Source organism: Otolemur garnettii, unplaced genomic scaffold (genome assembly GCF_000181295.1).
Source record: "Otolemur garnettii isolate 467f Iridium unplaced genomic scaffold, OtoGar3 scaffold00067, whole genome shotgun sequence".
Classification (NCBI taxonomy): Eukaryota; Metazoa; Chordata; class Mammalia; order Primates; family Galagidae; genus Otolemur; species Otolemur garnettii.
Window position 1 is genome coordinate 8,866,552 of NW_003852462.1, and position 13,369 is coordinate 8,879,920.

The following is a 13,369-nucleotide window of genomic DNA, read 5'->3' on the forward strand; positions in this document are numbered from 1 at the left end:
TTTTTTTTTTTTAGTAGGCGTGTGCCAATGAATAGTCTATGGACCTAAAGAGTAAATTTATGACATTTAGAAAAAAAACATTATTTGTTCCTGTGAAAGGCACACTAACACAGACAGTCCTTCCTCATATGCTCTGAATTTTACAAAGCCGAGGCTTTCTTCTGTTTTTCTGTGTATATTTGGGTAATACCCAACTCAATGTTAGTGTTGAATTTAATGATCTAAGAGACAATAACATAGAAGATAAATCATCTAATGGTTTGCAATGGTTTGATCTAAGAGACAATAACATAGAAAATAAATCATCTAATGGTTTGCAAAGTCCTATACTGTTGTTTCTAAGTTTAGTTGTTTTGGATGATTTTTATTTTATTTTCCTTCAGTAGAACTGAAAACAGGTCTTTTTCACAGTTTCCATGTAGGGGCTAATGTGTAGGGACCCAGGAGTAACTTCCAACAGATTCTTTTTTATCATGTTACAGGAAGTTTTGAAAATTGGGTAAGTAATTGCCACAATCATAGGTGAACATTCTTTATAATGTGTCTAGAGGCTTTGGACTGATTTTTTTTTTCTTGCGATACCACATCTGAGTATCTTGTCTGTTTTTGTTGAAATTTTTAGAATTGGGTATTTTTAATAGTATGTATTCGCAGGATATTCATTCCTTTTAAGCTGAATGGTTTTCTGGTTTGATGACTGTGATCACACTGAAGAGCTATAGCAATAAAGTGCTTTTGATTTTAGACGTTCTGGTTGATATTGTTGTGCCATGTATCTTGTGTGATTTTCAGAAGCACAACTATTTTATTTCTGTCTCTCTTTCACAGTTCTCTTCACTCCCACCTGTCCGGGTGGTCTTTGCAGTGACTATGGAAGGCAGTGCTCGGAAAGTAATCACGGTTCGATCAGCCCTTATTGTGAGGAACAGACTTGAGACACCAATGGAACTAAGACTAGACAGCCCCTCGGCTCCAGACAGTATGTTTGGTTGTCTAAAATGTAGCAAAAGCTTGATAAATATTTGTTGACTGTTGTCAAGTCTGTATTTCCCTAGTAGTATCTTCTCAGGCAGTCAATATACACAGTCTGTCTTCCTTCTGTTCTGATATAGTTGATCTTGGGGGTAGAAGACCATTGCCTAGAAGTGCTGACACGTATTTCTGTATTTCTGTGGCAGAGCCAGTGGTGCTTCCAGCTGTCATGCCAGGGGATTCGTTTGCTGTGCCTTTGCACCTCACTTCTTGGCGCCTACAGGCCCGGCCCAAAGGATTGGGGGTGTTTTTCTGTAAGGCTCCTATTCACTGGACCAATGTAGTAAAGACTACAGAGGTTAGTAGCAGCAAACGAGAGTGCCACTCTATGGACACAGAAAAAAGCCGATTCTTCAGGTATGTGATACAGCTACAATGGCATACAACTTTTGTTTTTGTTTTTCTGTTGAGAATGACTCTGTTATCATTCTTTCTCGGAGAACCTTTAGTGATTTAGTTGTGTTTATTAAAAACCTCATAATTCTTGGCCAGGAGCAGTGAATCATGCCTAGCACTCTGGGAGGCCAACGCGAGAGGAATGCTTCAGGTCAGGCATTCGAGTCTAGCCTGAGCAAAAGCAAGACCTGTCTCTACTAAAAAATAGAAAAAATTAGGCAGGCATGGTGACCTTTTCCTGTAGTCTCAGCTACTTGGGAAGCTTGAGCATGGGAGTTGGAGGCTCTGGTGAACTATGATGATGCCATTGCACTATAGGTGGGGTGGCGAAGTGAAACACTGTCTCAAAAAACAAAAACAAAACCCAACCCTGCAATTTGTATTCCTGAAATTTTTCAGTTAGAGTTCATTAGAACTCAAGAGTTAACCCTTGGTGGGAGTTGGAGGTGGGAGTTGTTTATCATTTGATATTTTGGGGGAGAAACAACTAACAAATACTTCTCCCATGTACAAGATTAGAGATTTGTGTGTGTGTATCAGCAAAAAGTAAGGACATGTAGGAAGGGAAGAAAAAAATGAAAACATTACTAGCCACTTCCCATTCCTGAACTGGGAAGCAAAATTCTAGTGTTGGAAGTTTTCTGAATGAAATTTCAGAAGGTTTGTGCACGTAATACTAACTTTTGAGGACTTTGATAAAATTGCTTAACCATTTAAATGCCTGTCTTCCTCCTCTGAAGAATATTGAGAATATATTTCTAGACTACACCTTGGAAAAGGATTGCTATAATTGACCCTAATAAACCTAGATTTTTAATCTTGATTAGATATTATTAGCTTTAGTTTCCTTTATGGTGACGACAGGCATTCATTTAGTTTAAACTTACAGCCAGTATACCCTTTCCTCAGATTTATCAATCGTTAATAGACTTAAGAGAGAAACAGATACAGATATAGCCATAGCCAGTGATTTTAACACTTCCTGCCAGGAACTTATAGTAAAAATGCCAATAAAGAAATAAAACATTTGAACAGTGTTATCAATTGGCTTGTTCCCATTGATCTTTCTTTATAAAACATTTTACCCAGTAATCCCCGATTATGCATTCTTTTCAAGTATGTTTGGAACATTGATCAAGAGAGACCATTTATTGGGCTATAAAATAAAGATCAGTAAATATTAAAGAATTAAAACCATATAGAATATATTTCATGATCACAATAGAATTACACTAGAAATAACAATAAGGTTCTTAAAAAATTCACAAATATTTAGAAATTAAACAGTCTATTTCTAAGTAACCCATGTATCAAAGAAGAAATTGTAAAGGAAATTAGAAAATATTTGGAATTAAAGAATAATAAGGCTCGACGCCTGTGGCTCAAGTGGCTAAGGTGCCAGCCACATACACCTCAGCTGGCAGGTTCGAATCCAGCCCAGGCCCACCAAACAACAATGTGGCTGCAACCAAAAAAAATAGCCATGAGGCAGGAGACTCGCTTCAGCCCAGGAGTTGGAGGTTGCTGTGAGCTGTGATGCCACAGCACTCTACCCAGGGGGACAGCTTGAGGCTCTGTCTCAAAAAAAAAAACAAAACAAAAAGAATAATAAAAAGCAGACATGTTAAAATATGAGGGATGTAGCCAAAGCAGTTCCTGGCGGGACATTACAGTTTTTAGTCCTCATGCTAGAAAATGAGGGTAATATAAACTCACTGATTTAATCTTCTACCTTAAGCTAGAAAAAGAAATGAATTAAATACAAAGAAATAGAAAACAAAAACAATAAAAATAGGGGTAGATGTGATGGTTGAGTAGGGAAAGAAAAAAAAACTGAGCTGGAAATCAATGAACTAGAAAACAAATAGAAAATTAATAGTGTCACAATTGGCTTATTAAGGGTGGTGCCTATGGCTCAGTGAGTAGGGCGCTGGCCCTTTAGATCAAATGTGGCAGGTTTGAACCCAGCTTCGGCCAAACTGCAACGAAAAATAGCTGGGCATCGTGGTAGGCACCGGAGTCCCAGCTACTTGGGAGGCTGAGGCAAGAGAATCGCCTAAGCCCAAGAGCTGGAGGTTGCTATGAGCTGTGATGCCACATCACACTACCAAGGGTGACAGAATGAGACACTATCTCAAAAAACAAACAAACAATTGGCTTATTAAAAAGATTCATAAATTTGATAAAACCTGAACAAGACCCATCAAGAGAGAAGATACAAATTACCAATATTGGGAATGAAGAAAGGAAATATTATTACAGATCCTATAGACATTAAAAGGATGAAAAGGAGATGGCAATTTTAAAGAAGCCAGACACAAAATAGCATATATGTATATGCATGTGTGTACGATTCTGTTTATATGCAGTTCAAGAACAGGCACAACTAATCCATAGTTGTGTGAATGATGGGAGAGAATACTGATTGAGGGCGGCGCCTGTGCTCAGTAGGTAGGGCGCTGGCCACATACCCGTACACCGAGGCTGGCAGGTTTGAACCCGGCCTGGGCCTGCTAAACAACAATGACAACTGCAACAACAGAAACAAACAAACAAAAAATAGCCATGCCTTGTGGTGGGTGCTTGAAGTCCCAGCTACTTGGGAGGCTGAGGCACAAGAATCACTTGAGCCCAAGAGTTTGAGATTGCTGTGAGCTGTGACGTTTGTGGCACTCTACCCAGGGCAACACAGTGAAACTCTGTCTCCAAAAAAAAAAAAAAAAAAAAAAAATATATATATATATATATATGTATATATAGATTGAAAAGACATGGGAGAAACTTTCTGGGGTGAGAGAAATATTCTATCATTTGTTTTGGGTGGTGGTTATAGAAATGTCTGTAATTGTCAAAACTTATCAAACTGAATGTTTAAAATCTATAGATTTCATCGTACATTATACCTCTAACTGTATTTGGATTGAAAATTGCAAGTATCTTACTGACTTACCAAATCATTTTAATGTTATTCTTTTCTCATACTCAGCTAAAAGGAAAAAAATTTCTTCTCTCAGGCTCATGGTTTTCACACCAACCATTCTTTCTTCACAGGTTTTGTGTGGCTATAAAGAAAGAGAATTATCCAGACTACATGCCCTCAAACATATTTTCTGACAGTGCTAAACAGATTTTCAGACAGCCTGGGCATACTATATATCTCCTGCCAACTGTGGTAATCTGCAACTTGCTCCCCTGTGAACTTGATTTTTATGTTAAAGGAATGCCAATTAATGGGACATTAAAACCTGGCAAGGAGGCAGCTCTCCATACAGCTGATACATCACAGAACATTGAACTAGGTAAGGATGTAGGCAGATAATCACTTGTCACAATCCTATGAAAATATCAATTATTTTGTGATTATTTAATAAATATCTTGGAGAAATTGTAGCACATTTATCTCAATAAGCCAGTTGTCTTAGTCTGTTTTACCTTGCTATAAAAGAATACCTGAGCTAGGTAATTTATAAAGAAAAAAGGATTTTTCGGCTCATGGTTCTGTAGGCTGCATAAGAAGCCTGGTATCAGGCATCTGTTTGTGGTGAAGACTTCAGGAAGCTTCTGCTCATGGTGGAAGATACCAGAGAACTGGCATGTCATGTCGAATGGTGAGGGGGGAGTAAGAGAGGAAGTAGGCGGGACATGCCAGGCTTTTTTTTATTTTTATAAAGAGAGGCCTCTCTGTTGCCCAGGCTGGTATAGCCTCAAGCTCCTGGGCTCAAGTGATTCTCCTGCTGAGTCGTGGGGATTACAGGCTTGTGCCATCATGCTTGGCTAATTTATTCTTTTACTTTTTCCTAGACAAGATCTTGCTATGTTGTCTGTATTGTTCTTGCACTCATGGCCTCAAGCTATCCTCCCACCTCAGAGTTCCAGTAGGTGGGATTAGAGGTGTGAGACACCAAACCCAACAGGCTTTTCTTAACAATCAGTTCTTGTAGGAACTAATGGAGTGATAACTAGGGATCTGCCCCTGTGATCCAAACACCTCTTATTAGGCTACATCTCCAACATTGGGGATCAGGTTCAGTAAGAGATTTGGAGGAAGATGTATTACTAGCTCAAAGGAATTATGCAATTAAAGTAAAAGAAACAGCCAGGTGTGGTGCCTCACACCTGTAATCCTAGCACTCTGGGAGGCGGGTGGAGTGCCTGAGCTCACAGGTTCAAGACCAGCCTGAGCAAGTATGCGACCCCCGTCTCTAAAAGATAGCTGGGCATTGTGGTAGGTGCCTGTAGTCCCAGCTACTTGGGAGGCTGAGGCAAGATAATTGCTTGAACCCACGACTTTGAGGTTGCTATGAGCTGTGACGCCACTACTGAGGGTGACAAAGTAAGACTCTGTCTCAAACAAATGAAGAAACAAACAAAAAAGAAAACAATATTTACACATATAGTCAGGCATGGTGGCTGGCTCCTTTAGTCCCAGCTACTCAGGAGGCTGAGGTGGGAGGATTTTTTGAACCCAGGAGTTTGAGGCTGTAGTGTGCTATGATTGCACCTGTCAGTTGTCACTATGCTCCAGCCTAGGAAACGTAGCAAGATTACATGTCTTTAGAAACAAACAAACAAACAAAACTTACAGAAAATGACCAAAAGAGAAAAACTGAAAAGCCAAAAGATTTATAGAGAAGGCACTCAATGGAGCCTTTTTTCTTACCTTGCTCACCTGAAGTATGTATTACTCATAAACTATACTTTTTCCTAGCTGTAAAATAAGCAAAATCATATGTCTCTTCTTTTTTCTGGGAAAGGATAAATATTTGCTAAGCATGCACCATATTTCAGACATAAGTCAGGCATTTCACACAGGTAATCTCATGTAATCCTTATGGCAATAGTTACTTGTCTATTTTATTGACGAAGAAATGGAAGTTTGGAATGTTTAATGCACCAAGTAATTTTCAGTTTTAAGGTTGAGTTAAACCAAGGTAGAGAGTCATCATCATATTTGCAGCCCTTAAAAAGTAAGGGTAGTTATAGTTAACCGTACTATGTGGTGTATTTCATAATACTAGTGTCCTCACTGTAGAGAAACAGTGTTTGTTAGGGGTTCTTAAACTTTCTAAGCAGGGTCCAGTTCACTGTCCCTCAGACCATTGGATGGCTGGACTGTGGGCCCCGGGACGAGTCAGCTGCTAAGCAGGACAGGCAGTGGCAGCAAAAACACCTGGCGGGCTGGGTAAATGTCCTAGGCGGGCTGTCCTAGGATGCCTGGTAGGGAAATGCTAAATACTCTGATTTGATCATTACATGTGTATATCTACTGAAACATCTCACTATACCCCATAAATACATACAATTATTATGTGTCAATTAAAAACAATTCTTCAACTTAAAAGAAAGACAAAACGTACTCCTAGAGTTTAGGCAGAAAGTATGTTTCTTTAAGACTGCCATATACAGTCTTAAAGTAATAAGTTGGATATTTATCTTTTTACAGTAATGTAATTGCTTTCACCCTCTGATCTCATTTGATCTTTGCTAGAGTGCTCGGTTCGGGGTGAGACAGGTGTTTTCCCTTTTACAGATGAGGAACCTGAAACTTAATGAACTTAAGCACTGTGTTCCTCAGTGACAAGATTCAATGACTGGGTAACATTTGAGCTTAATTTAGAAATGAAAAATAGTGCAGTGGTATTCATTCTGAAGTAAGTAGGTCTTATATTTAAGAAGTTAGCTTTTTAATATAGTTCATCAAATATTTTTTGAGCCCCAGTAGAAAATGGAAACATCTGCCTCACTCCCCATCATAGGACCTGATATATCTTAAATTCCTAATAATCGTAACTGCTAATGATAGCCTTTTTTTTAATATTTATGGTATAATTTTTATTTTATTTTATTAAATAATAACTATGTACATTAATGCAATTCTGGGGTACAGTGTGGTGTTTTCATATACAATTTGAAATATATTCATCAAACTGGTTAACATAGCCTACTTGTCATTTTCTTAATTATTGTGTTAAGACAATCATATTCTATTCTTAGAAAGATTCACTTGCACCCTTGTAAGATAAACCATAGAAGTGATCCCTCCAATCACCCTCCCGCCACCCATTCCCCTCTTCCTTCTCCCTCCCCCCTCCCCATATATTTAGGCTGTTATTAGGTTATAGATTTCATATGAAAGCTAAAATTAATTTCATAATAGAGCTGTGTACATTGGATACTTTTTCTTCCATTCCTGTGACACTTTGCTAAGAAGAACACTTTCCAGCTTTATGCATGTGAACAATGACAGCTTTTTGGTATTCCATTTCTCCCAGTGTGACTTCCAGGCCTTCCAGTTTGCTTATATTTGTTTTCACCCCAGCAAGAGGGCAATTGCCAGTGAGGGAGATACTGGTGAGATACTCAGTTATTGCCTTTCCAAAAAGGAATCCAATTTAGTTTTGCTCTGGGTTACTTTGACAAACTAAAGTGAGAACCTAGAAAGTTAATGTTTTATCTTCTTTAGGGGTATCATTGGAGAACTTTCCCCTCTGTAAAGAATTGCTCATTCCACCTGGCACCCAAAACTATATGGTGCGAATGCGACTCTATGACATCAACCGGCGGCAGCTAAACCTCACCATCCGGATTGTGTGTCGAGCGGAAGGATCATTAAAGATCTTCATTTCTGCACCATATTGGCTGATTAACAAAACAGGTATGTATGGAGGCTGCTTGAGTGAGCCTTTGCTGTTAATCATGGGAATTCAGATTTATTTGCTCAGCTAACTAAATGGAGCCAATGCAAATAGATTACTTCAGCAGTCCAAGCTGCTGAAACTTTCCTGCTTAATCCTGCTCAAAACTGTCCATTTGTACAATGAACTGAGCCCACTAAATAGAATCTATTTTCACTCTTTTCTCCCTTGATGATCTTTTTTCTTTTACTGTTTGCATCTCTCTTGGGCAGGACTGGGGAGGGATTGATATAAATTTCTCCCCTCCTTTCTCAAGGGTTACCACTGATCTTCAGACAGGACAATGCAAAGACAGATGCTGCAGGCCAGTTTGAGGAACACGAGCTGGCCCGGAGCCTGAGCCCTCTCTTATTCTGCTATGCTGACAAAGAGCAGCCAAACCTGTGAGTACAGTTATTTATGGGAAGGGGAAATAAGCTCCCAGGGAAGGGAAGAAATTAGCAAAGGCTATAATATATCCGTGTAAGTAGAACTATACCATAGATAACAATTCTGACTTGGCAGGGAAGTAGAACCATGACCTAATGGGATTTTGGGAGATCTAATTTCTGTGTTATTTAATACAAAAATAAACCATTTGGTTGGTTTATAATGAAAGCTAGTTTTATTTTACATGTAGTGAAGTAGTTTTCCTATTCATAACTCTGCCAACGAAGAGAAACCTCCGTGTTCCCCTTTTCTTCCCCGCAGTTTCTCTTTCCTTGTAAAGCTTTTAGCACAGGCAGAGGATCTGGCATCAGAGTGGACAGAGTGACCCCTTGATAAAGCCTTCAGCTTCCTTAATTCAGTCCAGCATTTAAAATTCATCCCCTTTACACTTGAAATAAAATGTACCATTTTAAAATCTCAAACCACTCATTAGATGTTTAAAAGCAGGGAAGAGCAACAGTTGTGAGGATGAGATGACATATCCTTTTAATGTATGCTGGCAGTATTCAGTCACTTTTGTTCTTGGTTTTGACAGTCTGCTTTTTTACAGAGGTCTTGTCATTCATATCCCTAATCTGAAGATAAAGGGGTGTATCTGACAGTGCTAAAATGCCATGCCCGTTATCTGTAGAATTATGCTGAAAGCTTAGCGGGACGGCTTCCGGAATAATGTACTTCCGTGGATAGAGATGCATTTACTAGGGAGGGGTAGTATCTAGACTGATGTAGTCAAGGAGAGAGGATTGATTAGAATTCTGGATATTGTAGGGAATACAGCCAGCCACTCAACAGTACAGCAAGCCCAATTTCATTCTTTTCCTGATAGGATTTGAATAGTTATAGATCTAAGACTTGACATTTGTCAATTTGTTTTATCTATGGATTTCATAGTTCCCTAAGCATTTTCACATAGACCAACTCATTGGTTTCTCTTCAACATTCCAATAGTTTAGGCAGGGCAGGAAATATCATTATATATTAAGATAAGGAAACTGAGACTCAGAGAGGCAAGGCACTGATCAACTATGAGTAAACAGTGTTTTGTTATTGTAACACTTGAAAGTGATGCACTGTTGGGGCATCTTCTGTACATACTCTTTTTTTTTTTTTTTTTTTTTGCATTTTTTGGCCAGGGCTGGGTTTGAACCCGCCACCTCTGGCATATGAGGCCGGCACCCTACCCTTTTGAGCCACAGGCACCGCTCTTCTGTACATACTCTTCTGTGGGTTTTTTATTTATTTATTTTTTTGAGACAGAGTCTCACTATGTTGCCCTCAGTAGGATGCTGTGGTGTCACAGCTGATAGCAACCTCAAACTCCTTGGCTTAAGCAGTTCTCTTGCCTCAGCCGCCTAAGTAGCTGGGACTACAGGCACCCACTACAATGCCCGGCTATTTTTTTGTTGCAGTTGTCATTGTTGTTTAGCAGGCCCGGGTCGGGTTTGAACCTGCCAGCCTTGGTGTATGTGGCTGGTACTGTAACCACTGTACTACAGGCACCAAGCTGGATTTTTATTTTTTAAGACAGAGTCTCATTCTTTTGCCCTAGGTAGAGTGTTGTGCTGTCATAGCTCACAGTAACCTCAAATTCTTGGGCTCAAGTGATTCTCTTGCTTCACTTTTTCTATTTTTAGTAGAGACAGGGTCTCACTCTTGCTCAGGCTGGTCTCCATCTCCTGAGCTCAAGCAATCCACTTGCCTTTGTCTTCTAGATTGCTAGGATTACAGGCGTGAACCACTGTGCCCAGCCTCATGTTATTGGATTTTTTTTTCTAAATGAACCCTTGAAACACTTGAGTCAGGCAATGAATCCATGATTTTCAGGGAAATAATAGAGACAGTACTATCCTCTTGTCTCCTAAAGGGTCTAGTTGTTTGGTTGTAGATGTCAGTACATTTCACACACTGTTGTACTGTGGCTACCTCCAAGATAGGTTTTTTTGTTTGTTTGTTTCTTTTTTTTTTTTTTTTTTGAGACGGAGCCTCAAGCTATCCCCCTGGGTAGAGTGCCGTGGCATCACGCTCACAGCAACCTCCAACTCCTGGGCTCAAGCGAGTCTCCTGCCTCAGCCTCCCAAGTAGCTGGGACCACAGGCACCCGCCACAGCGCCTGGCCATTTTTTGGTTGCAGCCATCATTGTTGTTTGGCGGGCCCGGGCTGGGGATTCGAACCCGCCACCTTAGGTGTATGTGGCTGGCGCCTTAGCCGCTTGAGCCACAGGCGCCGAGCCTGTTTCTTTTGTTTTTGAGATTATGTCTCACTGTGTTTCCCTGGCTAGAATGCAGTGGTGTCATCATAACTCACTGCAGCCTCCATCTTCTGGACTCAAGCAGTCTTCCTACCTCAGCCTCGTGAGTAGCTAGGACTATAGGTAGTGTACCAGGTCGCTCAAGCAAATTTTATTTTTTATTTTTTTTCGATCTGAGGTCTTATTATTGCCAGACTGGTCTTGAACTCCTGGGCTCGAGTGATCCTCCCATTTCACGCTCCCAAAGTGCTAGGACTATAGGCACGAGCCACCATAGATAGAGGTTTGAGTACTGTTAATTTTTACATTGTGTTTGGAAATCACATAAGAGTGAGGAAGAGAGACAATATGTGAAATCTTTAGGTCATAGCTACATTAGTATTTCTTGATAAGAGCAGGTAGATAAGACTTTGTTGTGGATGAATATATACATCTTTGCTTTTCTGCCCCACAGCTGCACGATGAGAATCGGAAGGGGGATTCATCCGGAAGGCATGCCAGGCTGGTGTCAGGGCTTCTCCCTGGACGGTGGTAGTGGTGTTCGAGCTTTGAAAGTCATCCAGCAAGGAAACCGCCCAGGGCTGATCTATAACATTGGTAGGTTACATTTGGGGCAGTGGGAGAGTCAGAACCATTGGCCAATGACCTCAATTTTGGAGGAATAAGCTGGCCATGCATTTTGGTCTAGCTATAAGTGCTCATTTTCTTATTCAGAGCGGGGTCAGGTATCTCCTCTCTGAATGCTAGATGGGTATCAATGCAGATCTGTTTTCCTAGGGACCTAAACGCTGCCCTTTTGAGGTCTGTGGCTCTGTTTAATTTCAGACTCACCTGTGTCAGGAAAAGTATCAGTTTGGTTTGAATCCTTGTTTTTCAGAGGAATAATAGGAATACTTAGAATGCTTTTCATCCTCCAGGTATTCCCATGCATTCAGTATCATTTGCGAACCCTAAGAGGGTAAGAGGCATTGTTCTTAAAGCTGAAGGAGTGAGGTTAAGTGACCTGCCTAGATGCAAAGGAGACATCTGGGGCAGAAGTAAGATTAGGACTGGGGTCTAAGAATCTGAGGCAGAAAACATACTTGGCATTTGTAGTAATTAAAAATATCCCGACTAATTTGGCTTCTGGAGGTGGGAAGGGTAGTACGGGTAGTACACCTGTGTGCCTAATAGCCACTTCAGAATAATCAGAAGGATTTTCTGAATGGTTCAGATAAATTTGATTTAAATATGCCTCAGGTTTATTTAATTTATTTTATTTTTGCAGTTTTGGGCTAGGGCTGGGTTTGAACCTGCCACCTTTGGCATATGGGGCTGGCGCCCTACTCCTTTGAGCCACAGTTGCTGTCCATGCCTCAGGTTTAAATGTTAGTATGGCATTCTTCTTTTAGTATATAATATCCTAGGATCTCAGAGAAATGTTTGGTTTTGAGTATTTTAACATCTAGAATTGCATTATCTTGTAGAACTTTCTATGACAATGGAAATGTTCTATTTTGCACTATCCGATAGTGAAATTGACTATCTGATTTAGGAATTGACTTTTATTTAATTTTTATGACTTTAAAGTTAAATAGCCACATATGCCTAGTGGCTACTGTGTTGGGCAGTGCAGACAGGGTCATGTTGTGGAATGAAAAACTGAGTTGCCAACATTTACATACTTCCCTGAATCCCATGGGCAATCAGGGTTAAGTATTGGAGGATTTGTTAGGAAAAGAATCTTCCAAGTATAGTTTCCTTTTCAGGTTTTTAAACACGGATTTGTATTCATTCTCCCTTGACATACGAGCTGTCTCCTTAAAGTCGACATTAAGATTTTTTTAAAGGAATAAACTTTATTTGATCTTTCAGCTGAGGATCATTTTCTTTACTTTTTCCTCACATTCGTTGGCTCCTCCCCTTAACTATGCAAAGGCTACTTTGTGCTGAATTTGGCTTTCTTCTGGGGTGTTTTACCTTTGATATATTTTCCAAAGGAAGCTACCACAGGTTGGCTAGAAGCAGAAGTTGGGACAAATTGGGGGATGTGGTGGGGATGCTTGCTTCTTTTAAAGCAGTTAGCTGTAAGAGCTATAGAATTCTTGCAGGAGAGGCAAATTGAGCAGACCAGCTAGACATATGCACTGATGCCTGTATACACTTTCATCCTAGGAGCATTCATTAAAAGTCCTAGCATAGTTTTAAGTGACAAGACTGATTTGAATTTGTTGTTCCAACAAGGGAGAAGATACAGGGTGGGTTACCATAAGATTTAATTATTTCTTAAGGATTCTTCTTATGAGATTTTGCCATATATTACCAGGGGAATTAGTGAAAAGTCTTACTTGAATACTTGAAAAATTAGAAAAATATCAGGAAGGTTGAAAGCATAGTCCCAAACTGGGAAGTCAGTGACAGTCCTGCTGATTAACCTTGTTTAGACCTCCAAAAAGAAAGATTTTGTGCTTTTTGATCTTTTCAGCTATTTTGAGTTTCCTAAGATGAAAAGGGGGGTGGGGTGGAAGCCCACCTCTTCTCCAAAATTGAGTGTCTATACTGTTTTTAAGGCACCCCAGACATTTTTTG

At 39.9% G+C, this 13,369-nt stretch overlaps 1 protein-coding gene across 1 annotated transcript in view; it reads left to right on the plus strand.

Annotated features, from left to right (window-relative positions):
• Positions 1-13,369, plus strand: part of VPS13D (vacuolar protein sorting 13 homolog D) — a 275,140-nt gene that overhangs the window by 114,109 nt on the left and 147,662 nt on the right. Inside the window, 6 exon segments of the mRNA XM_023515148.1 lie at positions 829-979; positions 1,179-1,389; positions 4,480-4,727; positions 7,892-8,083; positions 8,380-8,506; positions 11,256-11,398. Coding sequence (XP_023370916.1) covers positions 829-979; positions 1,179-1,389; positions 4,480-4,727; positions 7,892-8,083; positions 8,380-8,506; positions 11,256-11,398 — 1,072 coding nt within the window.